Consider the following 27994-nt stretch of genomic DNA (forward strand, 5'->3'; position numbering starts at 1 on the left):
AACAGTCATGATAAAAACAAAACTCTTTAGAACAGATATTCGGCACAAATGATAGCATAAATGCACTTTCAGAATTTAATAACATTGTAGTCCATTAGGAAATACATTTTAAACAAACGGATGAACATCGTACAGAAAAATAAAAATGAATAAGATGGTCTTCGTTACTAAGAAGAAAAAAAAAAAAAAATCTAAAATGCCAGCTGCACACTAGCAAAGGCAAATACATGGGCTAAACAAACGTGATAACAGTCAGACCCTGAAGCAACTTTTGTCTACATTATATGGAAATGCAGAAGGAGCTAAACATTTTAATAGTGGGACCGTGGAACCAGACCACCAAATTGATAAAGAACACCATGCACAGCTCAAAGTCACACTCATAATATTTTACCATACTGTACAGTAATAAATAATGCCAAATATACAGCCACAGTCTTTTACAGTCATGACTACATATGGGCTTCTTTCTGTTATTTCATATTATAAGTGATACTATTAAAGTGAAGCTACGCAGAACCGTTCTCACCTGGAGAGTTGAGCCTGTGCTAATCCAAATCAGAAAACTAGATGCTCAATTGAAGAATACATTTACTGTCCTTTATTTAAAGATTTTTCAATGCAGATTTCAAAGTTTTTAAGTAAAGGCCAAATGTGTGGAGTCCCTTTAAATCACTGGAAAGCCGGTATTTCCAATTTGATGCTGGAATTAAAACTTCGGTTGGTACAGGGAAACTCTTCCACTAAGGCACCCTGATGCTACCTGACAGTGTGTGGGAGAAAACTTTGTTGTCAGGACCACATCCTTATGAGAATATAGGGAGCAAATTTCTTGTAAAGTCCCAGCTTCTTTGGGCATACAGTCTACAAGCTCACTGCATTGGGAATCAAATCCCAACAATCGGACTCCATATCCATGTGGTGAGGCAATCATACGTCCATCTGGGCTAAAACAGAGTTCTTTAATGTAGCCCCGGCCAACATTGGCCTCTTCTATGTAGTGAGTTAATCGTAAAGAACAGCGAGGAGAGATGGGTCGAACGGGAGCACCTTCTTGAAACTCGTACACACAGGTCCACTGATTAGAAAGACACAGAAAAAGGATTAGATCAGCTGAGAATTATTGCTTCACTTCTAACTTTGATCACATCTCTAACGCCACTTTAAAGGGGTTGTCCAGTCTTCAGCTAAAAGTCTGCAGTCACTGTATGTGATTGCAGACTTGTGAATCCTCAAATTGCACGTTGTGGGGATTCTCCAGTGGGCGGACATGTGCCCACAAGTATGCGATTTGCATACTTCTGGCCACATTCTGACTAGACGCGTCTGGCCTAGCTCAATACAATTGTATTGAGTGAGGCTGTGCACGTCTAGTTGGCACGTGACCGAATGTATGCAAATAACATACTTGCAGTCACGCACCCACCTGCTCCTGGCGCCTCCACACAGCATGCAGTGTGCGCAATGTGAGGATTCACAAGTCTGCAATCACAGAGTGACTGCAGACTTTGCCGGACAACCCTAAAGGATCACAATGCAATACGTGGAATATTATGGTCTCCTGTGGATCACAACAAGCATTACATACCAAGCTTTACCACTCAACACTAGTGCTTTCAAGATATAAAGGGTGACAAAAAAAACAAAAAACTGGTAGATGAGAGATGAGCAAAAAGATTCAAATTACCCAGGGTCCAGTTTCCAGTTCGGGCAATCATGGCTGCTAGACCAGGGCAGTGTGCATCTCATCCCCAAAATAATATCAAAAACACCCTCCACACAAAGAAAAAGCACTCACACAGCACTAGTGACAGAAAAATTAAGTTCGGAATCTCAAAAAATGCAGTGAAAAGAAAAAAAAAAAGTTTTTTAGTGGTTAAAAAATAAATGAATAAAAAAATATACAAGTTTGGTTTTGCTATATTCACACAGATCTAGAGAATCACGTTGCCTGGTCACATTTATTGCAAAATGAACGCTGTAAAAACAAAACCCAAAAAACAATTGTGGAACTGCAATTTTTACCATTTCATCCCACTTAGAATTTTTTCCCCAATTTCATGTACAATTATATGGTAAAATGAATGGTGTCATTCAAAGCTATAACTCACAACACAAAAAAAAAGGCTTCATATGGCTATGTTGAATGAAAAATAAAAAAAGTTAGAGGTCTTGGAAGCAAGGGAGGAAAAGAAAATGAAATTTAAATCTGCAGCTCCTTTTCTTCTAGAGGCAGAAAAATCACTGCAAGAAGAGGAGTCTGGTAGCAGCTTACACTGCTCTCCTCATAGAGAGGAAATAAATGCTAGACCAGTGATGGCGAACCTTTTAGAGACAGAGTGCCCAAACTCCAACTCAAAACCCACTTATTTATAGCAAAATGCCAACACGGCAATTTAACCTGAATGATGAGGTTTTATTTTAGAAAAAACAACTCATACATTAGCATGTCACTCGAGCACCCACAATACTCTGTGCATACCCGAGCAGCTGATGCAAACTCTAGTAGCGAGCACTTGCGCTTAACACTAGTCGTTATATTGCCATCATTTTTTTTACTTTTGAAACAAATCAAATCCTGACCCCAACCATAAACCCAACACAACCCCAACCTTACTATAACGCAACCCTAACCGTAACCTCAACACAGCCCCAACCCTACTATAACGCAACCCCAACACAGCCCTAGCTCCAACACTAACCCTACTAGAACGCAGCCCCAACCCTATCCTCAAAACACCCCTTACACAACCCTAAGCATAACCCCAACCCAAACTGCAAAGAATGAAAAAAAAAACACTTTTTATTTTATAATTTTTATTTGACTAAGGGGACGACAAAGGGGGATTTGATTAATTATTGCCTTTTGATCACTGTGATATCGATAATCACAGTGATCAAAAGGAACAAATACAAAAAAATTATCTTTTGTTCTTCTGTTGCCAGGTACCGGCCAGCAGATCTCAGAGGGAGCACTGCGCATGAGCCTGCCATTTTTTTTTTTTTTAAGGAGATGAAGCGCAGGCCAGGGGAAGGAGGTGGAGGGCCCGGCGATGGCAGGGGTACCGCAGGGGCATTATTAATTTCTCTCTCCTTTGACATATTTTTTTTCTTTACTTGATCGCCGTCAATATCACGTGATCGGGGACCGGAAAAAATGGCCCTGATCATGTTCTCCAGGGTCTCAGCTAGGTAGCTGAATTCCCGGAGATTTTTTGACACCGGGTGGCGGTACAGTCTTATTCCTGATTGCCATTTTAAAATGGCAATGAGGGAATAAAGGTCCCTCAAAAAGTAGTGACAACTTCTTTAATTGATGCCCTATGATCGGCCGGGGTCCAGCATCAGCCGTCATAGGTGCTGGCGGCGGCTCCCGCCGATGGCCAGAAATGCTTACATTCAGTGCTTGGCCATCCATCTGTAGTAGCCGCCGCGGGGTACTGCACATCCGCCTTCTATTCAATTCAATGGTAGGCGGATGTGTAGTACCCAGCGGCGGCCACGCACTGCAGGTAAGCACTTCCGGCCGGCGGCAGCCGCCGCCAACACCAATGACAGCTGATCAGCGGGGGTGCCGGGTGCAGGACCCAGGCCGATCATACATTGATGCCCTATCCTAGGTAGTAGTGGACAACTTTTTTAACAGACTGCTGGGGAGCCACATGGGTACAGGACACAGTGCGTGGACACAGGTGACGGCGCTGGCTCATTAGACTGGTGGTGGTGCTTGTGCTGAACCGATGGCCCACAGGGAGGGCTCTGCATGCCACCTCTGGCACGCGTGCCATAGGTTCGCCACCACTGACCCAGGGGAATCAGTCAGTGTGGAAAAACATAGTTCAAAATTGTGTACTGCTATTTATTTCTAACATTAGTTATACCTAATGTTTACCCTGGGACCTTCAAATTTGACTAGCAGCCCTAGTCAAGCGGAGTGCAGGCTGATGGAGCGGCGCACAGGCATAAGAGACTGCACGGCGCGGGCCCTGGCACAGGACACAGCACGGTCGCAGGTGATGGAAGTAGTTCAGGAGGTAGGGCTTGTGCTGATACGAAGGCTCGCGTGCTAGACCAAGGCTTCAAGTATTTAATAGACAGTTATGTAATGAGTATCAAGGACACAAGACAGCTGTTATTTAAAAAAATTAAAATGCAAAAGCGACATGATTCTCCAGGTCAGTACACTTGTATAGGTTTTTCTTTACTTTTTTAGTTGTAAAAATAAATTCTGAACTTTGAAAAACAAGGAAAAAAAAACGGTTTGCCGCCATTTTCCGATGCACAATTTGATTTTTTTCATTTCTTTATTTTTAACTGCAGAAAAAAAAAAAGAGGGTGAGGGGGTGGATTTCCTTATTACTGCACAGGAGATGGAATTATTAATCAAGGCATCAGAAAATGCCACAGGATCTCACCTGTGCAATACTACTGAAGTCCTGAAAACATCTCCCCCTGACAAATTTTCAAAATTTTCACCAAATTTCCATTTTTTTCACAAATAAACGCAAGTGATATCGAAGAAATGTTACCACTGTCATGAAGTACAATATGTCACGAAAAAAAAATATCTCAGAATCAGGGGAATCCGTTGAAGCGTTCCAGAGTAATTACCTCATAAAGTGACAGTGGTCAGAATTGTAAAAATTGGCCCGGTCATTAACGTGCAAACCACCCTCGGGGGTAAAGGGGTTAAAGGGGTTAAGACTAGGGTTGGGTGGACCCGTGGACGTCCAGGTCCATCGGTTTGGCCGAACTTTATAAAAAAGTTTGGTTCTGGTACCAAAACGGTACCCGAACTTGATCCTGAACCTGGACCCCAATTCAACGAATGGGGGGCTCGAACATCCGGCTCTGACAGGCGTTAACCTTACTGAAGTCAACCCCGGTCACAGCCGCTGGGTATTGCGGTTCTCACAGAGGACAGAATGTGAGCCAGCAGCTGCGACCGGCAGTGAAAAGGTTACCGCTGCTCAGGCGTCGGCTGATGACTACTACTCTCATCACTGTATGCCTGGTCTCGCTGCGAGAGCAGGCGACGCTGATGAGAGTATTCACCAGCCGGAGCCTGTGCATAGTAAGAAAGAGGTCAGTGAGATATATAATTAGTGCAGTGCGTGTGTATCTTAAATAAAATTTTTAAAAAAATGGCGTGGGGTCCCCCTTATTTTTAATAAACAGCTGAGGGAAAGCAGACAGATGGAGGCTGGTGTTATTATTCTGGGAAGGGGGCAATAAACATGGAGCTTCCCAGGCTATTAATAACAGCACACAGCTGTCTGCGTAGCCTTTACTGGTTATTAAAAAAAATTACGTCCCCATTTTTAATAAAAAAGAAAAGGCTGAGCAGACAGCTGTGGGCTGATATTAGTAGGCTGGGAAGGGGCCATTAGATGCACCAATTCTGGCACTTAGCCTCGGCTCTTCCCGCTTGCCCTTGTGTGTTGGCAAGTGGGGTAATGGTTTTGGGGTTGATGTAAGCTGTGTAATATTCACTGACATCAAGCCCAGAGGTTAGTAATGGAGAGGCGTCTATCAGACATGCTAATTACTAACCATGTAGTCAAAAGTAATAAACACACACACAGAAAAGTCCTTTAATTGTACAAAACACTCTCCGACCCTCTTTTACCCATTTATTACCTTTAAAAAAATAAAATAATCCAAAGCGGTCCGCCATAAATCCATCCCATGTCGATCTCCAACTCTGCTACATCTGGATGGTGTGTTGAGGTTTATATCAGGGTGTCTGATAGACGACACCCCATTACTAAACTCTGGGCTTGAAGTCAGCGGACATTACACAGCTGACATCAACCCAAAAATATTACCTCGCTTGCCAACACACCAGGGCAAGTGGGAAGAGCCGGGCAAAGCGCCAGAATGGGTTTATCTAACGGATGCACCTTTTCTGGGGCGGTTGTGGGCTGCTATTTTTAGGGTGGGTAGGGCCAAATATCCTCGGGCCTTCCCAGCCTGAGAATGGCAGCCCAAAGCTGTCTGTTTCACCTGTGCTTGTTATCAAAAATAGGGGGGACCCAAGTATATGTTTTTAACATGGTTCATCGGCCAAACACAGCTGTGCCAATACTTGACATGGCTGTGATGGGGCCGGAAGTGCCCACACAAGAACAGCTTGTTAATTGGCTGCGCTGCAGTCTTTCAAGAAGCTTTGTTCGGGCTGCCGAACCCGAACAGTAACAGACTTCCTAATTCGGGGTCTGTGCACGGACCCCGAACTTTAACGTTCAAGTTCACCAATCTCTAGTTAAGACATGATACCCACTGTTGACAAACCAGCAGAAAGTCTCTGCTAGATTTATTTAAGGCAACCTATGGGGGCTTTAAACATTTCTGTAGCAAAAGACAAGCAACTTCAAGCTGAAAGTAACCCCCTAACTTTATAACATTTCAAGGGGTTAGTTTCTACACCATGACTATCTGGACGTTACATTAAAATGTATGCAACAGAGTGACCCCTCATGATCTAGGCAGATTTTTATAATCAAGGGTGTGTACATGGTGAGAAAAAAAAAAGGGTCTACCCCAGAAATAGCAATACTCTTGTGCATGCGCCTATTAAAGCACCTATGGATGAATGCTGTAAAAGCTATGACTGGTAGAATGATAATATAATCCGATATCAGTGCCAATCAAGGATGGACAAAGACAGATCAGAACCTAAGCCTAATTCATAGTCTAGATTTTTTCAAGGATGTGCATAACAAGAAGTAATTAAAAAACCCCAGCTATGTCTCCATCAATACACTTCTCTCCAGTCTCATATAGCAATCAATACATGTCCCAGGAGATCTGTCTGTCATCCAAAGATGGAAGTAACCAGGAGGAAATGTGATCTGTCATCATTCTACAAGAAATATAAGGACTAGTGATGGGTGAACCGAACGCTGAAGAGTTTATTAAAAGTTCGGGTACCATAACAGTACTCAAAACATGGACCCCATTCACATGAAAGGGGAGGGGGCGAACATAGGGTGTTTGCCACGCTGTCATGTGCATGACAGTGCGGCAAACACTGCCTCTGATCGTCAGTAAGATCATTATCGCCGATCAAAGACCTGCGGTTCCCAGGCTGTCAGATGTGATTATATTATTATTATTATACCCAGCAGCCTACGCCTGCGGTCACAGATAACAGCGACAGCAGGCACGGCTGATGGGATTATTCCTCTGCCGGTGCCCACGCTATAAATAATAAAAAAAAAATAAATAAATATGACGCGAGTTCCCTTGTATTTTTGATAACCAGCCAGGCAAAACTGACAGCAGTTTAAATTATTTAAATAAAATATATAAAAAAAAAAAATCACGTTGTGGGGTTCCCCCCATTTCTGACAACCAGCCAAGCTAAAGTTGGGGGCAGGTAGTCTCAGGCTAGTAAGGGGCCATGAATATTACCCAGCCCAGCCTAAAAATAGCAGCCCGCAGCTGCCCCAGACAAGGCGCATCGATTAGACGCGCTAATTCTGGCGCTTTGCCCGGCTCTCCCAACTGCCCTGTGACGGTGGCAAGTGGGGTAATATTTGTGAGGTTGTCACCTTTGTATTGTCTGGTGACATCAAGCCCACGGGTTAGTAATGGTGTGGCGTCTATAAGGCACCTATCCATTACTAGTCCTATAATCAAAATGTAAATAAAGACAAACACTCAGAATAAAGTCTTATTTGAAATAACAACAATTTGTTATTAAGGATTCTTAATTTACCCCAAAAATACTTACCTAACACCCATTTCATTGAAGCCCTTGTCTCCTGTAAGAAAATAAAAATTAAAAACACCATATCCCTCACCTGTCCGAAGATCTGTCCCACGCAGTAATCCAAGTTTGGGCTAAATAGTTTTCAACCAGGACGGTGTGACCGTCCTGGCTGAAAACCACTGAGAAATGAGCTGCTGCGTGCTCAGCCTCATTGACTAGCGGTGACGTCATCGAGTTCACAACCAGTCATTGAGGCTGAGTTTCCAGCAGTACTGCTAGCAGTGATCTCACAGAGTTCACCGCAGTTCATTGGCGTGGCTGGGAACTCAGCCTCAATAACCGGTGGTGAACTATATGACGTCATCACAGCAGAAGCTCATTTCTCAGTGGTTTTTAGCCAGGACGGTCGCATCTTGGCACTGCCAAGAAAAAAAATTGACGTAGGGTTCCCCTATAAAATCTAACCAGCAAAGGCTAAAACAAACAGCTGTGGGCTGATTTTAATAGCCATGGATAAAGGCCCCCTCTGAGGCTAATAACATCAGTCCTCAGCCTCCACAGAAGATATGCCAAATCTGGCACTTAACCTCGGCTCTTCCCACTTGCCCTGGTTTGGTGGCAAGTGGGGTAATAGGGTTGGGGTTCATGTCAACCTTGTATTGCCAGCTGACATGAAGCCCAGGTTAGTAATGGAGAGGAGTCTATAAGACGCCTTCATTACTAACCCCATAGTAAATATTTGGAAATAAAGACACAGCAAGAAAAAAATATTTTATTGGAACTAAAAGCCCAACACCGTTTTTACAAATTTAAAAATAAAAAACCCTGTTACACTCACCTGACGCCTAATCCCCTGATGCCAATGTCCCCTGTAAAAAACAGAAAATAAAAAAGCAACCTTATACTCACCCGTCCGACGTGATAAAATAATCCAGAGTGTCCCACGGTGATCAGATCATTTGTAGGACAGTCACATCAGCAGTCACTGATGTGACTGTTCTACAAGACAGCAGGCTACACACTGGCAGAGGAGTGTAATCACTCCTGTGTCAGTGCATAACGCAGAGCTGCTGTGAGAGAGGTCACAGGAGTTCAATCAGCTGATGAGCTCCGGTGACCCCACTTACGGCACAGACGCTGCGTGAGAATTTTCTCACGCAGCGTCTGTGCTGTAAGTGAGGTCTCCGGAGCTCATCAGCTGATAGAACACCTGTGACCTCTCTCAAAGCAGCTCAGCACGATACACTAACAGGAGCATAAACGCTCCGGCAGTGTATCGCCGGCTGCCGAATAGAATAGTCACATCTCACGATGTGGCTATTCTATTAATGAGATATGCGTGGGACACTCGTGATTAAGTAGATTACGGCGGTTTATTATTTTTTCTTTGTTACAGGAGACATGGGCATCGGGGATTAGGCGTTAAGGCGAGTATGTTTTGGGTTTTTTTTGTTTGTTTTTTTACAGAAGAGAAAGGCATCGGGGTGTAGGAAAGTATAAGGTGTTTTTTATTTTAATATTTAATGATTTTAACTTATCTTTTTACTTTGCGGACAGGCGCCGGCTGACGAGAGACTACTTGCCCCATCAGCGGCGCCTGCGCTGGCTCTTTACTGTAACAGCAGGCATCGCCTGATGGGGCTAGTAGTCCCATCATCCGACACCTGTCACCCGCCGTAAGCTTTTTACCGTGGGACACAGTCACAGCTGCGGGATCATGCCGACATCTAACAGCGTGATCCTGCAGTGCTCTGACCCACGATAACGATGTTACTGTCGATCAGAGCCCATGTTTTCAGCACTGTCACGTAGATGACAGCGTGGGAAACACCCCAACAGTAACACGGACTGTTAGAGTTCGCTCATCTCTACTCAGGGCCATGCAGAAAACTTGCACTTCTTGCGCTTCTTTAACATTGATCTGAAGAAAGCGAGAGCGCAGTAGCCCGACAGCAGCCACTTATTGGCTGCAGGGCTCATGTGGCATACAAGCCTCGGGAGACCTGGCACAGACATCACTGGACGCCGGTACAGGAGGTGAGTATATCTTTTTTTATTTTACAAGGAGTGAGCGGGGGTGCTTCAGTTAAAAAGGGGTAGCCCAGATAGTGTACAAGCCCTTTAAAAAGGTGAATTCATACATTGCAGAGATTTGAGAAATTTCCGAAAAATCAGGTCCATTTTTTTGATTAGGGGTTAATTCAGATGAATGGGACAGTTGCAGAACTTTCCGAAAAATCCCTCTAAACCTCGTGACAATGGGGACGGAAATACCTAGCTTCTACTCAGGTTTCAGTAGAAATCAATATAGCACACAGACAAGATGATATCTGCATGAAAATAAAGATTTTCACAAAAAAAATGTTTTACATATACCATGACATTTTTTGTCCAAATGTGTTAACCAATTCCTGACCGCCCAGTCTTTTTACAGCAGATAATGTGGGTCTCAAGTCTGCAGAATGAACTCATCAGGTTTAGTGAAAATGTTTTTGTGATCACTATAAAAAAAAAAGTATTCCCAAAAATCCCATTTTTCTTCTATATTTGTGCCACAAGGAAACACCTATTTATATCAATCACACATTAATTTATATGAACGCAAAATAACCGGTGAAAAATGTTTTCAGAGTATAACAAACTCAGATTAAAAAAGCTGCTGAGCTGTACATTTTTATTTTACAGGCTTCTATGCATGTTCCAGGAACCTGAAAAAAATGCATGTAAAAACACAATTGCGGTTTTAAGTGCAGAATCCTAGTTTTTTCTGCGTTACAAGAAAAACAACAAAAAAAAACAAGAAATGCTCGCATCAACTCTGCACCAAAAGGGCATCAAAAATAGGGGAAACCGCAACAAAAGATGTACCAAAATGCAGTAAGAGCAGATTGCTATTGGTGTATTTTGATGCGTCCACTTGCAGAAAATAGGCAGCACGTGGCAATATGGCCTCAAGAAGGATTACACAAGCATTCTTACATGAGATCAATTCAGTAATGCAGTTTTCAGTGTAAAATCTGCTCCATCATATGGTTACTCTTATAGGAAATAGAAGCACTTACCTCTTGGTCATCGGTATTGCTAGAGCAGCGTAATAGTGTAGCCCAGCCTTTAGGATGGAGCTGAAGTGAAGTAATACAATTGCCTCGCTCTCTCTCACCTGGGACTTCTGGAGTTAAAACTTCAAGGCTGTTACGAGGTGAATTGCCTAATGTAGACATATTATATGAAGATTAGATTATTATAATCTTCTTCCTAAAGTACAGTTGTTGTGTACACTTTTCTGATACCGGTGACATTGTGCACGCTTTAAATATTTATTAAAAAGAAAAATAATATCCAGTACTTAAAGGGGTTTTCTCACTAATGATTTTAATCAATAGATCTTGGAATAATAATAACTTCCACAAAAAAAATTGTATTTAAATAAAATGTTCCTGTGCTGAGATAATCTTATAAATGTGCCCCTGCTGTGTACTGTGTAATGGCTGTGTCTGACTGTGCAGGAATATGGTCTGATCATACCACATCCCCTGGGCAGGGGAGGAAACAAAAGAGTATACAGACATTACAGCAGGGGATCACAGCTGATTCTTTCTGTGAGGTAAAACATTACCCTGCCTGTTTATAAACAATGTTTTACCTCACAGAAAGAATCAGCTGTGATCCCCTGCTGTAATGTCTGTATACTCTTTTGCGTCCTCCCCTGCCCAGGAGATGTGGTATGATCAGACCATGTTCCTGCACGGTCAGACACAGCCAGAACACAGGGGAATATTTATAAGATTATCTCAGCACAGGAACATTTTATTTAAACACATCCAATTGTGGAAGTTATTATTATTCCAAGATCTATTGATTAAAAAGAACTTTTATTTGTGGGGAAAACCCCTTTAAGGAGAGCACTCTAAAATCTCCACCAATACATTGAGAGGAGCATGCGCAGTATTCGGTGTGACTGTAAGGACGGTTCCACCACTGTGATAGACATGGGCCCAATTCATTAGAGCATTTACGGCTGGTTTTTGTTTTCAGTGTTTGCAGCTTTCTTTTGTTTGAGCCATATTCATCATTTGCACTTTTTCTAAAAAGGTGTTTTTAATGGATTTGTTTTTTTTTTCCTTTTTTAACTGATTAGTGACCATCAATATGACTTAAAACTGACCTGAGATATAAGTGAATAGCATCCCCCAATGGGTGAAAATGCAGCAGCTGTCGGCTGTACAATATAGCTGACACCCTGCTGCATCAGTCACAATTGGTGTTGGATTGCAGTTTAACCACTTAGATGCTTGGTGTCAATATTTACTACGGCATCTAGATGGTTAACAGAGTGCGGGGGGGGGGCTACCTCTTTAACCCCATTGGCACTCTGAGATCATGACTGTGTGGTCCTGATGGTTGTGATGACAATTTATGGCCAAATAACGGCCTTAGGATCTGCCAGCTATAGTGACCAGCTCAGAAGTTAGCAACAATTCGGTGGTAAAAATAACATTTTTCTTTCCAGTCATGCCACTTTGCATCAAATAATGAAAAGCACCTGAAGAGTTAATAAACTACCCGTCAGCAGTTTTGAATATATTGTTGGGGCGCTGTTTTTAAAGTGGTATTACTTTTGGGGGTTTTCAAAAATATAGGTCCCCCCTTCAAAACTGAATAGTTCTCTAAATAAATACGTTTTGTAAATTTGCTTGGAAAAATGAAAAATTACTGCTACAATTTTAAAGCGTCTAACATCCTAACAAAATAAAAGACTATTTTACAGATGGTGCAGATAAATAGCATTTACCTAATGTCTGTCTTAACCATGTTGTGTGGGTATGAGTCTGACTGTCTCAATTAAACAAATAATCAACGTTTGAAAATTGCTAATTTTTAGAAATGTCAAATTTCAGATTTTTTTTTATTTTTATAAATAATGGTAAATTTAATTCTATGTGTTTTGCATTTATCATCAAATAAAATGTCACAAAAAAATCTCTCAAAATCACTTTAATATGTTGAAACATTCCAGTTATTGCTACATAAAGATTTGATTTTGTTTGCCATTGTAGGCATAGTTTACAATTTTTATATGTCTTCAGTGTTGATTCATAATTGATGAAGTTTTGAAAAATTTGGCACAAATATCCAATCCCACAAAGTGATTTCATGCACTTTACATAGAATACTGATTAGGATAATGGACAAAATTCACACTAGTGGTCACCACCGATTCAAATAGCTTCAAATATTGGTGATTTCATGCACGTCTGAAACTTTTTTTTGTTTTTGCAACATTTAAGCAGAACGTGATTTTTTTGGGTTAAAAAGTAGGAAAAAAGCACTAAAGTGAGATATGACCCAACTGAAAGGTGCCTCCCACAGTCATTATTGGTAACAGCAAAAGGTGAGAGGTAATATTAACCCCTTCACAACCTTGGGATTTTCTGTCTTTGCTTTTGAATGACGCAATTGATTTTACTATATCGTGTACTGGAAAATGGGAAAAAAAATTCTAAGTGCAGTGAAATTGCAAAAAGGTTTTTTTTTTTTTTTTTTCCATGTTCACCAAATGCTAATACTGACCTGCCATTATGTTTCTCCAGGTCATTACGAGTTTGCAAATACCAAAACATTTATAAGTTCTTTTTATTTAAGTGGTGAAAAACAATCCAAAGTTTGTAAAAAACAAAAATGCCACCATTTTCTGATATCCGTAGCGTATCCACTTTTCAGGATCTGGGGCTGGGCGAGGCTTATTTTTTGCACGATTCCATTTTAAGGTAGATGTTTTGACAACCTGTTATTGCATTTTATTGCAATGCTGTGGTGACCAAAAAAACGTAATTCTGGAGATTTTTTTTTTTTCTTCTTGTTACGTCGTTTACCGATCGGATTAATTATTTTTATATATTGATAGATCGGGCGATTCTGAACACGGCTATACCCAATATGTGTATTTTTTATTGTTTTATTTTGAATTGGGCAAAAGGGGGGTCATTTGAAATTTTATAACTTTTTCTTCTGCTTTTTACATGCTTCAATAGTCTCCTTAGGCTGTGTGCCCACGATGCGTTTTTTAAGCATTTCCGCAGCGGCAAAAAACGCTGCAGAAACGCTTAAAAACGCTTGGAAGAAGGCCTGCCATGTTCCCTAATGATAATCCGCATGTGCTGTGCACATGCTGCGGATATTTCCGCTGCGGATTATCATTGCGGAAAAAAACGCAGCACTACCAATTATTTTGTGGAAGCGCTGCGTTTTTGCCGCCATTGACTTGCATTGGAACGCATGGATTACGCATCACTGCATATGTAGATGCGGAATCCAAGCGTTCCAATGTGCGGATGGTACCCGGGTCCGGACGATAGGAGACTTTCCTCCGGACCCGGGTACCATAGTACCTGTAAAAAAAAGAATAAAATATATATTATATTTACCTTCTGATTGCCCCCGATGCGCTCGTCCCCTCATGCCGGCAGATCGCGGTGGACTGAAGGACCTGTGCTGACGTCATAGTCATGTGATGGCAGGTCCTTTAGTGCAGTGTACCGCGATCTGCCGGCAGCCAGGACGGAGCGAAGCAAGACTGCGGGGGCCATCAGAAGGTAAGTATAGATTTATTGTTAACCATTCTTTTACGGTCACACTATATAAATCCATGCCGTTTGCATGGATTTATATAGTGTGACCAAGTTGAAAAGCACTTTCCAAGTGATGCTAAAATCGCTTGGAAAGCGCTTGTCAACCCGCATGCAGAAATGCATGTGAAGAACGCTTCACATCCGCTGGTCCCTGGCAGGAAAAACGCTTGTACAATCCGCATGTACAATCCGCATGTGTTTTTTCTGCCAGGGACATGCAGAAACGCTCAGGAAAAATCCGGAGCATTTCTGCATCGTGGGCACATAGCCTTAGGATACTTGAAGCTGTGATCATCTGATTGCCTGTGCTACACATAGTGCATAATCTCGTCTCTTATCAATCGGACAAGACACCAATAGGAACATGGCCATGAGTGCTAGAGCTAGGCAACTCAGATACAAGTGCCTCTCACTAAATTAAAATATCATCAAAAAGTTAATTTATTTCAAGTCTTCAATACAAAAAGTGAAACTCATATTATATAGTCATTACAGAGTGATCTATTTCAAGTGTTTATTTCTGTTAATGTTGATGATTATGGCTTACAGCCAATGAAAACACAAAAGTCATTATCTCAGTAAATTAGAATACTTTATAACAGCTTTAAAAAGGTTTTTAAAATCCAAAATGTTGGCCTACTGAAATGTTCAGTAAATGCCCTCAATACTTGGTCGGGCTCCTTTTGCATCAATTACTGCATCAATGCGGCGTGGCATGGAGGCGATCAGTCTGTGGCACTGCAGAGGTGTTATGGAAGCCCAGGTTGCTTTGATAGCAGCCTTCAGCTCGTCTGCATTGCTGGGTCTGGTGTCTCATCTTCCTCTTGACAATACCCCATAGATTCTCTATGGGGTTAAGGTCAGGTGAGTTTGCTGGCCAATCAAGCACAGTGATACTGTTGTGTGTAAACCAGGTATTGGTACTTTTGGCAGTGTGGACAGGTGGCAAGTCCTGCTGGAGAATGAAATTTACATCTCCAAAAAGCTTGTCGGCAGAGGGAAGCATGAAGTGCTCTAAAATTTCCTGGTAGATGGCTGCGCTAACTTTGGTCTTGATAAAACACAGTGGAACTACACCATCAGATGACATGGCTCCCCAAACCATCACTGATTGTGGAAACTTCACACTAGACCTCAAGCAGCTTGGATTGTGTGCCTCTCCACTCTTTCCCCAGACTCTGGGACCTTGAGTCCAAAAGAAATGCAAAATTTACTTTCATCTGAAAACACCACCTTGGACCACTGAGCAACAGCCCAGGTCTTTTTCTCCTTGACCCAGGTAAGACGCTTCTGGCGTTGTCTATTGGTCATGAGTGGCTTGACACAAGGAAGGCGACACTTGTGGCCCATGTCCTGGATACGTCTGTGTATGGTGGCTCTTGTAGCAATCACTTCAGCAGCAGTCCACTTGTTATGAATTTGTGAATCTCCCCCAAATTTTTGAATGGCCTTTTCTTAACAATCCTTGTGCACCTTTTACTACCACACTTTTTCCTTCCGCTCAACTTTCCATTAATATGCTTGGATACAGCACTCTGTGAACAGCCAGTTTCTTTAGCAATGACCTTTTGTGGCTTACCCTACTTGTGGAGTGTGTCAATGACTGCCTTCTGGACATCTGTCAAGTCAGCAGTCTTCCCCATGATTGTGGAGCCTACTGAAACAGACTAAGGGACCTTTCTGAGCGCTTCAGAAGCCTTTGCAGGTGTTTTTTGTTAATTATTTTAACTTACTGAGATAATGACTTTAGTGTTTTCATTGGCTGTAAGCCATAATCATCAACATTCACAGAAATAAACACTTGAAATAGATCACTCTGTTTGTAATGACTCTATATAATATATGAGTTTCACTTTTTGTATTGAAAACTGAAATAAATTAACTTTTTGATGATATTCTAATTTAGTGAGAAGCACTTGTACAGCGGGTTGTAAAGTATAAGGGATATAATGGAGATCAGGGTATGATACAAGACCGCGTTAAAACCATATTGAGGGCAGCAAGCTTTAGACAAATAAATGTATATAGGGTTATCTTTGGCAGTGAAGGACATAAGGTCCTAGTGTGAAGAGAAATATTGGAACAACAACAGGATAATTAGTGGAAGACGAAGATTAGTATATCAGATGAAGCAGTTAAAACTAACTTGTTCATTGAGGCCAAATGGCATCACTGTATTCAAATAGAAGATCCATTTTGTTTCCTTTTGTAGGATCAGCTTGTTTCAGTTACTCACTCTCTGTGGCTTGGGCACACTTTCAATCTCCATGAATTTAAGAGCCTTCAAATCTCCTCCATGATGGTTATTTATATGTCTTGCTATAGGTGCATCCCTTGTGTGTTCAATATCACCAATATAGTCATCCAATTCCCGTATTGTCTTGCAGATGTATTCCATATCGCAGTTGCAGGTAGCCTTACAGATAACCCCGTAGGAGCGGCAATTGATGAACTGTATAATCTTGTAGTCCCTTTTGGCGAGCATGCTCGGGTACTCGCCGAGTATTTGCGGCATGCTCGAATGTTATGTTTGAGTCACTCCGTGTGCATGATTTGGGACTATTTGACAGCTTTAATACAAGTGAGGAATGCCTAACAGGCACTACCTGCAACAGGCACTTTACCATTGTTGGAGTTGATTTTTCCCAATATTTTAATTTAGGCAGCATTGTTACATTGTTACATTTTGCTAAAAAGTTGCAACACTTTATAAACTCAAATAATTTTTGATTTTGCGCACAATTCATGAATTACAAGAGCCATTTTGATGAATGATGCCACAAGACAGAAAAGAAAAATAAAATAAAAAATAATGACTTGGGCCCATAGAGTTCACAGTGTTCACCACGGCCCCTTCCACAACCCAGCAAAATAGCAGTCATTTAAAATGCCCAAGGGCAAGTTCAGACTTTTTGGCACAATACCTTACCAACTGAGGAAAGTAGTGTTTTTGAGGAAATACCTTCTCGTTGGGATGCCCGTGAAGTATGCTTCTCAAACAGGGAGCCCAGAACGCTATGATGACAAAGAGAGATAGATGGTCTGGAGTCTGAAGAAGAAGTAAGTGATGTGGTCACATCTGCGGGTAATACAGAACAAATAAGGCATCTTCACATCTCTGCACCAATTGCATGTGGCAGAGACATTTCAGCCGACAATTATTTCACCACATACATTTACCCACTTTTACCATCCTCATAATCATAGGTTAAAAGCATGCAATCACACAATTAAGTTGTGGACGCAATCATGATTACAAGGAGCCCCATTAACTGATTGTGGAAGTCGCTGTAATGGCTAGCTGCTTTTTAAGAGCCCCAATTGCCATCCCAAATCATCCCCTGAGTTAAACCCTAAACGTCTTATTTATTCTGAAACTGACTTTATGCTAGAATACAGTAAAATAAAGTCTGCCCAGCACAAATATCTGCTACTTTACGCTGCTCATTTGAAGAGGAGGGGGACAGGCCTCCAGTGGCCTGTTAGAAATGTACGATAGGAATGTGATCAGAGGGGTCTTACTGAAACCATACTTATGATGTGGGTGGGTGGGGGGGGAACACAGGAAGCTTTGAGAGATCTCGGCATATCTCTAAGCGGAGAAAAAGAGCTAGAGTGTCGTTTCATGTTGCTAGTACTCTCTATTGTTCTCTATAGAAGGATATAGTTCCCTTCTTTACATACTGGAAACAGCATAGTGTAATTGGTGTTTAAAAAAAAAAGTAACATTTCCAAGTGTACCATTACACACAATTTGAAAACGTAGTTTCTTCTACCTGACGTGGAAGCTGTTCTTCTTGCTCTCAAGATGGGGTAACTGCCAACCTCTAGGGACTTGGTCAGGTCTAAATCGTGCAAGATTAACAGATACCCAGAGGAAGTAGAAATCAGCATTTTTGAACAGTCGGGGGTCAGCCTCATGCGCATCAGGAAACGAGTATGAAAGAATTTTTTGTGCGGACAGCCATCCTCGGTACACCTGTAAAATGCAAGCAATGAAAAAATTAAAATACAACAGGGAAACTGTAACATCATGTATGCAATGTTCCCTTCTGTTACAGTATTTAACTGCCAATGTGAGATAGAGAGATATAGAGATGGATATATCTATATCAGGGGTCCTCAAACTACGGCCCGCGGGCCACATGCAGCCCGCGGAGGGTTTTTATCCGGCCCGCCGGGCTGTGGGCAGAGGAGAGCGGCGCCATTGCCCGCCCTTCCCCCCGCTTGCTCAGGGCCCCGGCAGGCGGATACTTACCTCTCCCCGTGCCTCTGCAGATCCGTTGTCTTCCTGCTCTGCGCTTCCTGTGACGTCTCAGGTCAGAGGGCGTGGTGACGTCTTTACACCGCGCCCTCCCGAGTGCCGTCACAGGCAGCGCAGAGCGGGACGACGCCGCCGCGACGCTGGAGTCCAGACCAGAACAGCGGCAGCAGGTGAGGAGGAGTGAGGCGAGTATTGGATTTTTTTTTTTTTTTTAATGTATGGAGGCATGGGGCATAATATGGGGGGGTGACATGCTGCATGTGGCATTATATGGGGGGGGGGTGACATGCTGCATTATATGGGGGGGGTGTGACATGCTGCATGAGGCATTATAAAGACAGGGGAGTGATATCCTGCATGGGGCATTATATGGGGGGGGTGACATCCTGCATGGAGCATGATATGGGGGGGGTGACATCCTGCATGGGGCACGATATGGGGGGGGGGGGGGGGGGAGGGACATCCTGCATGGGGCATTATAAAGACAGGGGAGTGATATCTTGCATGGGACATTATATGGTGTGAGAAAGGGACATCCTGCACGGGGCATTATATGGGGGGGGTGGCATCCAGCATGGGGCATTATAAGGGGGGAGGGGGACAGCCTGCATATGGCATTATAATGGGGAAACAGCCTGCCTATTGGGAACATTTACCTGCCCATTGGGGACCTATGCTGCCTATTGGGGATATTTACCTGCCTATTGGGTACATTTACCTGCCTATTGGGTACAGTTACCTACCTATTGGGTACAGTTACCTACCTATTGGGTACAGTTACCTACCTATTGAAATACCGGTTGGTTTAACTTTACTTGTTCTTCATTTTAAATATTATATTTGTTCCTGTATTGTTTTTTTTTTACTTCAAAATAAGATATGTGCATAGGAATTTGTTCATAGTTTTTTTTAAAAACTATATTCCGGCCCTCCAATGGTCTGAGGGACCGTGAACTGGCCCCCTGTTTAAAAAGTTTGAGGACCCCTGATCTATATACACACACGTTTATAGGAGTATCATTAAAATAGTTAATAGTTCAAGCATTCAATAAACAAAGTAATTTAAAAAAAAAAAAGATAGGAAAAGAAAAAAAAATAAAGAAGAAATATAATAAATGACAATGATAGGATCATGGGTACAATTCCTTAATATCAGGGCTGTGGAGTCAGTAAGCCAAACCTCAGACTCCCTCATACATGGCTCATGTTTAAGTGATAAATTTACTGTACTGTAGTAAAATGGTAACATCAGGCTTTTCATCATCATTATGACACAATAATGAAGCTATTTACTGGTCACTCTAGCAGTTCTGAGATGAGTGCAGGCATTCCTTCCCAGTGCCTTTTTCCTCTGATCTGTAGAGGAAGAGCTTCACTTCTGAGCATGTACATAAAGTAAAGCAGAGATTCATCTCAACTAAAAGCCTAGATCCTTAGATCAGGAACAGAACAGACATTTATAGAACATTTCATAACTTTCCCAAATTCTTATGAAAAAACATTCAGCACATGGACACGGACTCAGACACCACAGCACTGCTTAATACATAGGCTTCATTCAGACGTCCATATTTACTTGTATGTGAAATAAACGGGCTGATTTTCATGTGTGTTTTGGGTAAGAATTTCATTAGTGTGTCAGGTTTTACAATCAGTGAATTTCTTGTATGCCCGTCCAAAAAAAAAAAAACCACCTATAAATAAAATTGTAAAACTTCTCTTACCATTACAATGTTAAAATCGTACAGCACACAGAACCACAAACTATTTATACAATTACTCATTAGCTTATCATAATTCTGCATTTGGCATGAGAAACTACATCATCCTCGTGTAATGTCTATATATGCGTCTTCTCATATATACAAAAATTGTGCCAGCAGATTCGAAGTGCAGCATAAAATCCTTTACTCACCTATTTGTATCCCAGATTATGACATTGCCATCAAATCCAGACGTAACCAAAAGCCTTGTATTGGTATCAAATTCAATGTTCTTTACCCAGCTGGTATGCCCATGTAGAGTGCACACCTTAGTGTTTAGCTTTCTCAGGTCCCACAGGGCTATTGTGGTATCATCTGAGCATGTGGCAAACATTCTGTTGTCCAGAAATCTGCACAAAAAGGAAAAATGGTTATTATTCTGAAGGTGGCTGCAGCACATTACTCTGTTATGGCTAAGCAAGTACAGCCTAAAAGGGAAGAACTAATAGGATGTTCCCATCTACATTTACAGTATGTACACAGAGACCTGCACCTATCTTCAGACTGGCGGTCACCTCATTAGGCAGGATGAGGTCAGAGGTCCCAACTTGGTTATAAGTGTAGGTTGCGAAGGTGGGGTCGGCATCTATCGGGCATTTATGGCATATACTGTGGATATACCAAAAATGCGTAAAGTGGACATTACCCCCCTTAAAACACTTTTCATGAGGAAAACAAATTCTGTTTTTACAGAAGCCATGAGTTATAAGATGAATCCATTATGATCCATTTGACATGTCTGGATACAATACTATGGCATGCTACCCTATACTGACCATAAAATAAAAACAAATAAACCTAATGGCAAAAGAACTAATGCACGTGTAAGCAAAGCCATAAAAGGAGGAGTTTCCAAAATTGCAAGTTATCCCCTACCCATGTTTTAGGGGATAACTTGCTGATTTTGGGGGTCCAACCTTTGGGACACCCAGAAATCTCAAGAGCGGGGCTCTGCAGAGCCCCATTGTGGTGGATGCAGCAAAGGTGCAAGCCCTCGACCTCTGCTCTGCTCTATTTGTTGTCAATGGGACTGCTGGAAATAACTGAGCGTTGTGCTCCGCTTTCTCCAGGACTCGAGTCCCAAAAACAATGGATGAAGCAGTGGTCATGCATGCACTTCTCTGCTCATTCAAGACAGGACTCTACAGAGCCCCCTCCTCTGAGTTCCTGAGCCTCGTTCTCAGGATTGCTGGGGGGCCCAGTGCTTGTACCCCTAGCAATCAGTATATTATCCCATATCCTGTGAATAAGTGAGAACTTACATTATTGGGAACACCCCTCTAACCTTTAGTCAGGGGGATCTACAAAATGCTTTATTAGGCGCAGGTTCATCTGCGCATCTACTAGCTTTTAGTAAAATACACACAAAACCTGATTTTTAAAAGGGTGGCGATAAACAAAATTTCATACATTCCCCCCAGGGTCACCGGAAGGCTGAAGTAACACAGTTTGGTTCGTTTCTTCTTAGGCCACGGCCGCACTATCAGTATTCGGTCAGTATTTCTCAGGAGTGGGAGCCAAAACCAGGAGTGGGTGATAAATCCAGAATTGGTGACTTGTTTCTATTATACCTTTTCTCTGATTGTTCCACTCCTGGCTCCCACTCCTGAGAAATACTGACCGAATACTGATAGTGGAGCTGTGGCCTTATAAACAGGCACAGAACCAGAAAGTAAAACTTTTCAATGTCAAACCAGTCCACCAGCTGAAGTATTGCACCAATATCTTTGATCCTGATATAATGTCAAAGCTGAGATTTAAAGATTTTATAAGATACTAACCAGGTTATCCTACAGTTACAGCTATTTTTACAGTCATGTTATATTATAAATGTCCTTGGCAGTAAAAAGGTTAGCAACCTTTGTAACCATTTTTTATTGCCCCGATAAATCTAAAAACAAACAAAAAAAAACAAAACAGCAACTTTGTGTACAGCTGCAACGTAAACAAGTGTGTCACCGTGGTAACAGACTACAAGTAATCTATGTAGTCTGATCCTTCAGTCATACTCCATTCTGTATTCTACTTCTTACTAACATGAACAAAGCTGCTTTAAAAAAAAAAGATGTAGAGTACTACAGTAATGGAAGAGAGTATTCACACTGCTGATGGCTCTGCAGCTGAAAACTGCAATCATCCACGATGAACCATTGGCAGCTCAATTTTTAACCCCTTCATAACATATGACATATTTACGTCATGTGTCGTGTCCCTGACTTTGATGTTGCTCTGGCGCTGTGCCCGCATCTCCCCCCCCACACATGACAGCTGACTTAATCAGCTGTCATGTGCCTTTAACAACTGCGGGTGGATCGGAGCTCCACCCACAGCTGTTAAGTTAAATTGCGCTGTCCATCTCTGACAGCAGGATTTGACATGCGCCAGCCGGAAGCGAGTCATTAATCCCATCCATCAGTGCTCCTGTCACATGATCAGGGGGGCGCTGATATGTTGTCATGATAGCCGGGGGCCTGCAGAAGAACTCCGTGCCTGTCATTACGATACTCCTGTGAATGCTGGCTTGTGGCCGGCGTTCATAGGAGATCGAGATTTCTGCTATACATAGCAGTGCTGAAGCCTTGTTATATATTGTACAAGCGATTGGATGATCGTGGCTTCAAGTGTTTTTAAAAATATATAAAAAGAAAACAAAAAAAAACACAAAAGTTCAAATTACCCACCTTTTGCCCCATTGAAAATAAAACAATTAAAAAACAAAACACATATTTGGTATCGCTGTGTTCAGAAATGTCCGATCTACCAAAATATAAAGTAAATTAATCCGATTGGAAAATGGTGTAATGAGGAAAAAAAAACTAATTGCGGAATTGCTTTTTTTTTTTTGCAATTTCACCACACTTGGAATTTTTTTCTTATTTTTCCAGCACAGTATACGGCAAAATTAATGGTGTCATTCAAAAGTACAACTCATCCTGCAAAAAACAAGCCCTAATATGGCTATATTAGAAATATAAAAGTTATGGCTCTTGGAAAAAAGGGGAAGAAAAACAACAAAAATGAAAAAAATGGACATGGCGTGAAGGAGTTAAACAAGTTGTGGGGCCACTGGCTCACCACGGGTGGGTGAAGCTGTGGCTGTGAGGCCAGCACACATTAGATCAAGACAAACAGCTGTTCTCATTTGTAAGTTTTTCATTCTCACTAAAATGCTAAATATTATGCCATGTGTACTCATCAGATAGACTAAAATGCCCGGGAGGCCTGAAACTTATGTTTTGCAATAGGTTCAATCTGCAGCAAATCCACAGCAGTTGGAAATATTCTGAGGATATTAAGCACCATGCTCTTGAGTATTCACAGACTTCCATGTTGCGGGTTTTCAATGTGACATATGCACTGCATATCCCCAACAGATCCCCCACATGTGCATATGACAGAAGGCGGTAATGAGAAAGCAAAAAAATAGTAGATGCCCTCCAGCTAGTTTCTTGAAGAATATTTCAGCATCACGCAGATGAAGTTGAGGTGCATTTATACTGGTAGACAACAGAAAACAAGCGCTCTTATTTCCGATAATCCCCCAGTGTAAACACACAGCCAATCACCTTATGAACTAGCAAAACATTCGTATATTGGTTACATTATTTCTAAGCTTGCTTAAAAATCAGGACATGTGCTGCCGAGAACAAGAACAGCCTATGTGCACAAAACGATCTATTACTGATTGTTCTGAGGACATTTGAAGCGCGGTCTGCTTATCTATAGACCGCCACCAAACAAGTAGCTGACCAGTGGTGGGTTCAATGACTAGTGTAAACCTAGCATTACACACTATCTCTCTGGGATGTAGAACAAATGCTTGCAAGTCACTGACCTGATGTTATTTACACAGTCTTCATGTGCTTCTGATAAGGTCTTTATGTGCTTTGAAGACAGAGGGTCAAATAGTAGGACTTCTGTCTGCTCACATGCAACTGTCAGTACAGAGCTAAAAAAGGAGAAAAAACATAAAAAAAGATCATAGAACACCAATATGATCTACTATATACAATATATCTACATTATTAACATACATGAATGACAGGTTCAGATAAGGTGCTGGATTTCCTGAGTCATGGAAATACCCATCAGCACCAGGACCTGCTAAAATAGGATCATTATTAGGGAAAGGGACACCGGATCACTCAAGACTCTTCTACTGGGGCAATTATTAACAGGATGGAGAAGAAACAGTAAATGTGTCACTATAGATTACCCAAATCCTGTGCTGAATCATTATCTCTGCTACAAAGCTCCTGTTAAATAATAACATTATGGCAGTCTGAAGTCATCATGTACAAGTATGGATTTAAACAGCTCTCCTTAAAATCTATAATAAATACATTTACAGTAAGCACCACTTACAGAGGGCCACAGGGTGCTGCCACTAGAGCCTGGGCCACAGGGCGCTGCCACTAGCGCCTGGGCAGAAGTTTATCCCGTAACTGTTTAGCTGTGTGATGCAGAGATGGAGACCCATCCAATATAAAGATATCAGTGTAGAATTCCTAACATATTTATAAGCAATCTGTACATAGGACACTGAACTCCTTTAAAGGTATTTAAACATATAATATACAGGCATTTGTGGAATATTTCAGAATTAAATACTTTAATTTCATGCGATCCAAATAATGTGAGTCATGAATTCGGACCTTCTTCCTACTGTTAAGTGTAATAGGATATCTTGCTACAGTGAACGGTGTAGTAAACTTTTTTCTATAAGAAAAGGGGTAGTCTGGTCTAGAGAAATTTTTTTTTTTTTTTTTTAAAAGTCCCAAAAAATGAATTTTAAATGAAGGGTCCTCGGCCCAGCACCCTCAACTATAAACCAGAGCAGAGAGCAGCTAACATATCCAGCTCAGGAAGACTTCACACATACAATACTGTGCGAACGTTTTCGGCAGATCTGGGGAAAAAAAAAAAATCATGCAATGCAAGGGTCTGTTCACACAGGGCATTAATGACCGCATTTTTTACACTCGCATGAAAAAAAGCTATGCACAGTAAGTATATGTTTCATGCATTCAGTTGAAAAATGCTGCAGAATTGCTGAAAGAATTGAAATGCTGCGGGTTTTAAAAAAATGCAAAGAAAAAAAAAAAAAACTCACCATGTGAATGAGATTTTACAAATTTATTTTGCTGCTACTATAATGCACTGCCTATTCCCCCCACACAAAGATAACCCAGCAAAAATACTTCTTGTGAACATACGCCTAAGAGTGTTTTCAAAAACAGAAGTGATAGTTTATTTTTATCAATTCACAAAATGCAAAGTGAACAAAGAGAAATCTAAATCACATTAATATTTGATGTGACTGCCCACTGACTTCAGAACATCATTATATTCTGTCCAGTCTATCTGGGATTTCATGAAGAGACATAAGGATTGCACAAGCCCACATCCACAGAAGATCTGCGGTTAGTTCTCCAAGATGTTTGGACGATTAAAAGTCAAAACGTGTCAGATATATTTTTTATGTCCATGCTACTATTTTAATATAATCATAGTAAAGTATTTTTGCTTTTAATTCTCTTTGCTGGATTGAAAAACCTCTTTTCACAACTTTGAGCAAAGCTGCTTGATACCTCACAAGTTTTATCTGGGCATAGTGGAGTGGATTGCCCAACTAGACTGAACAACAAACATACAGTATATTGGATGGGGTGAGCTGTGGCTACAAACTTTTTTAGATTACTACATCCACAGAAGATCTGTGGTTAGTTCTCCAAGATGTTTGGAGCAAACTAAACTGAACAAGTGTGCATAGAAATATATATGGTATTTTGAAGGCAGAGTGTGGTCACCCCAAATGTTTATTGGAGTTGGATTTCTCTTTTGTTCATCAATAAAAATAAACTATTAATACTTCTATTATGGAAAGCATTCTTACGTTACCGCATTTTTTCCACCGCACTGTATGAACACTACATGAACAGCCCACTGATTTCAATGAGAACTGTGTAAGGTTTAATTTTTCCTGCAGTGGGAATGTAAAAATAGAAATCAGGAATTAAAGGGAATATGTCACCAGAAAAAATGCTATTACCGTGCAGATATGCGGTTAATCTGCAGGTTAACAGCATTATTATGCTGCCCGGCGCCTGCACGTAGCCAAATGCTGGGGAGAAAGTGAACTTTATTCTCCAGCAGCGTTCCCATTTCAGTCACAGGGGCAGGGGCCCGCGGGTTCAGTCATTGCTCTGTGCATGGAGAGCGGCGGCTGTAACTGCGCCTCCTACATTGACTGACAGCTGACCCCAATGCAGAGCCAGTGTCAGTCAGGGCTGGGGGAGCAGTTACAGGCACGGGGGCAGTGTGGGTTCAGTCACTGCTCTGAGAATACAGACCAGCGGCTGCAACCGCACCCCTGGCATTAGGGCCGGCTTACAGTTGCTCCTTTGTATACTTAAGAGTGGTGACTGAACCAGCGCAGACGCTGCCCCTGTGACTGAAACAGGAACGCTGCCGGGGGAATAAAGTTAATTTTCTACCCGCAGCGTTCAGGTAAGTGCAGGCGCCGGGCAGCATACTAATGTATTAACCTTAACATTGCCCAAGCTATGCGCTCTCTACACCGGCAAGCAGGGGCACTGAAGATTCAACGCTGCGCTGACAAGCTCCATAGATAAGAGCTTGTAAGCGCTGCTCTCAGCCGCTGAAACACTGCAGAGATATCAGATTCCCTCGGCAATGGTCAATTGAAGATTTCTATTCACAAGCATGTTGCAATGTGACCCACTTATATTATGAGACTAGCTCTCGAGAGGCGGTTTGGGTGCTGAGCAGTGATGCCAGTCAGTACAGCACCACCCAATGATTGGCTGCAGCAGTGTGATATCACCACTGCAGACCATTAGTATAGGCAGGGGAGCATTTATGGGGTACGACCCCAGTACACGTGTGCTGTGCAGCGCTTACCCATCCGGGGAATACTCCAGGTTGAAGACTGCGCCATGAGTCCTTGTGCTCAGATTCACCGAGTCGGCTGGCTGGATGGAGCGGTACAGACTGGTCATAGCCGTGTAGTTGTCCCGAGCTGGGTCCACACACAGCCCCCGGCCCTGGCACCGGCCCCGCAGCCAGTAAAACAAGCTCTCCACACCAGTGCCCGCACAGCTCGTGGTGGTGGCGGCCGGTGGCTCTTCCGCAGGGGCGGGGCTTGTCGGCTCCTCCTCCCTGACGTCACCTACGTCTTCCTCCGCCGGCTCCTCCGGCCTCTCGTCCCCTGTGCCGCTCATTCTCCCGCCGCCGGAGGCCGCACTGGAACGAGGTCCGCGTCCCTTAGCCGTTCACACCCCGGAGCCTGGGAGGTGGCGCAGTGCACAGGAGCATAGCCGCAACCACTGCGCCTTCCCCGCTACTTCGCCTAGGCTAGCCTGTGTTCCCAGTCCAGGATTCTCGCTGCTCGTATGATGCGCCGCTCGCAGAGGGGGTGGGATCTTATTGCGTCATCATATCGCGCCGATAGACCGTTAACGTCTTTCCTAGTGCTAGATGCAGGCAGGGAAGCCGGGTTACAGCCGCGAGCCGGCACTACTACATGTGTGTACGGGCACACAGGAAGTACGGGATTGGATTGATAATAGTCATATGGTACAGTTGCCCAAAAGAAGCA

General features: G+C 42.4%; 1 protein-coding gene across 2 annotated transcripts; it reads right to left on the reverse strand.

Annotated features, from left to right (window-relative positions):
* Positions 1–39: 39 nt before the first annotated feature.
* On the reverse strand, positions 40–27990 carry DCAF10 (DDB1 and CUL4 associated factor 10). Of its 2 annotated transcripts, none has more exons than XM_073662851.1 (7): positions 27298–27990; positions 24209–24322; positions 20526–20723; positions 18123–18325; positions 17309–17395; positions 10780–10925; positions 40–1078 (listed from the first exon to the last, which is right to left on the reverse strand). In XM_073662851.1, exons 1-7 carry the CDS (start codon positions 27615–27617, stop codon positions 710–712), a joined length of 1437 nt encoding a protein of 478 aa, XP_073518952.1. In that variant the 5' UTR covers positions 27618–27990; the 3' UTR covers positions 40–709. The 2 variants fall into 2 exon arrangements, with proteins under 2 accessions (XP_073518952.1, XP_073518885.1); XM_073662784.1 differs by having other exon boundaries at positions 43–1078; positions 17309–17425; positions 27298–27989.
* Between the last annotated feature and the right edge of the window lie 4 nt (positions 27991–27994).

The sequence above is a fragment of the Phyllobates terribilis genome, unplaced genomic scaffold, assembly GCF_046119375.1.
Source record: "Phyllobates terribilis strain yellow unplaced genomic scaffold, ASM4611937v1 Scaffold_1__5_contigs__length_1240528914, whole genome shotgun sequence".
Classification (NCBI taxonomy): Eukaryota; Metazoa; Chordata; class Amphibia; order Anura; family Dendrobatidae; genus Phyllobates; species Phyllobates terribilis.

Excerpts from the sequence above, each read along its gene's own strand:
- DCAF10 (XM_073662784.1), bottom strand. The coding sequence starts at position 27,617 with ATGAGCGGCACAGGGGACGAGAGGCCGGAGGAGCCGGCGGAGGAAGAC. Across the intron at positions 17,426-18,122 it reads AAGAACAGCTTCCACGTCAG|ATGTGACCACATCACTTACT; the intron begins GTAGAAGAAACT and ends TATTACCCGCAG. Across the intron at positions 10,926-17,308 it reads ACGGGCATCCCAACGAGAAG|GCAATTCACCTCGTAACAGC; the intron begins GTATTTCCTCAA and ends TGTCTACATTAG.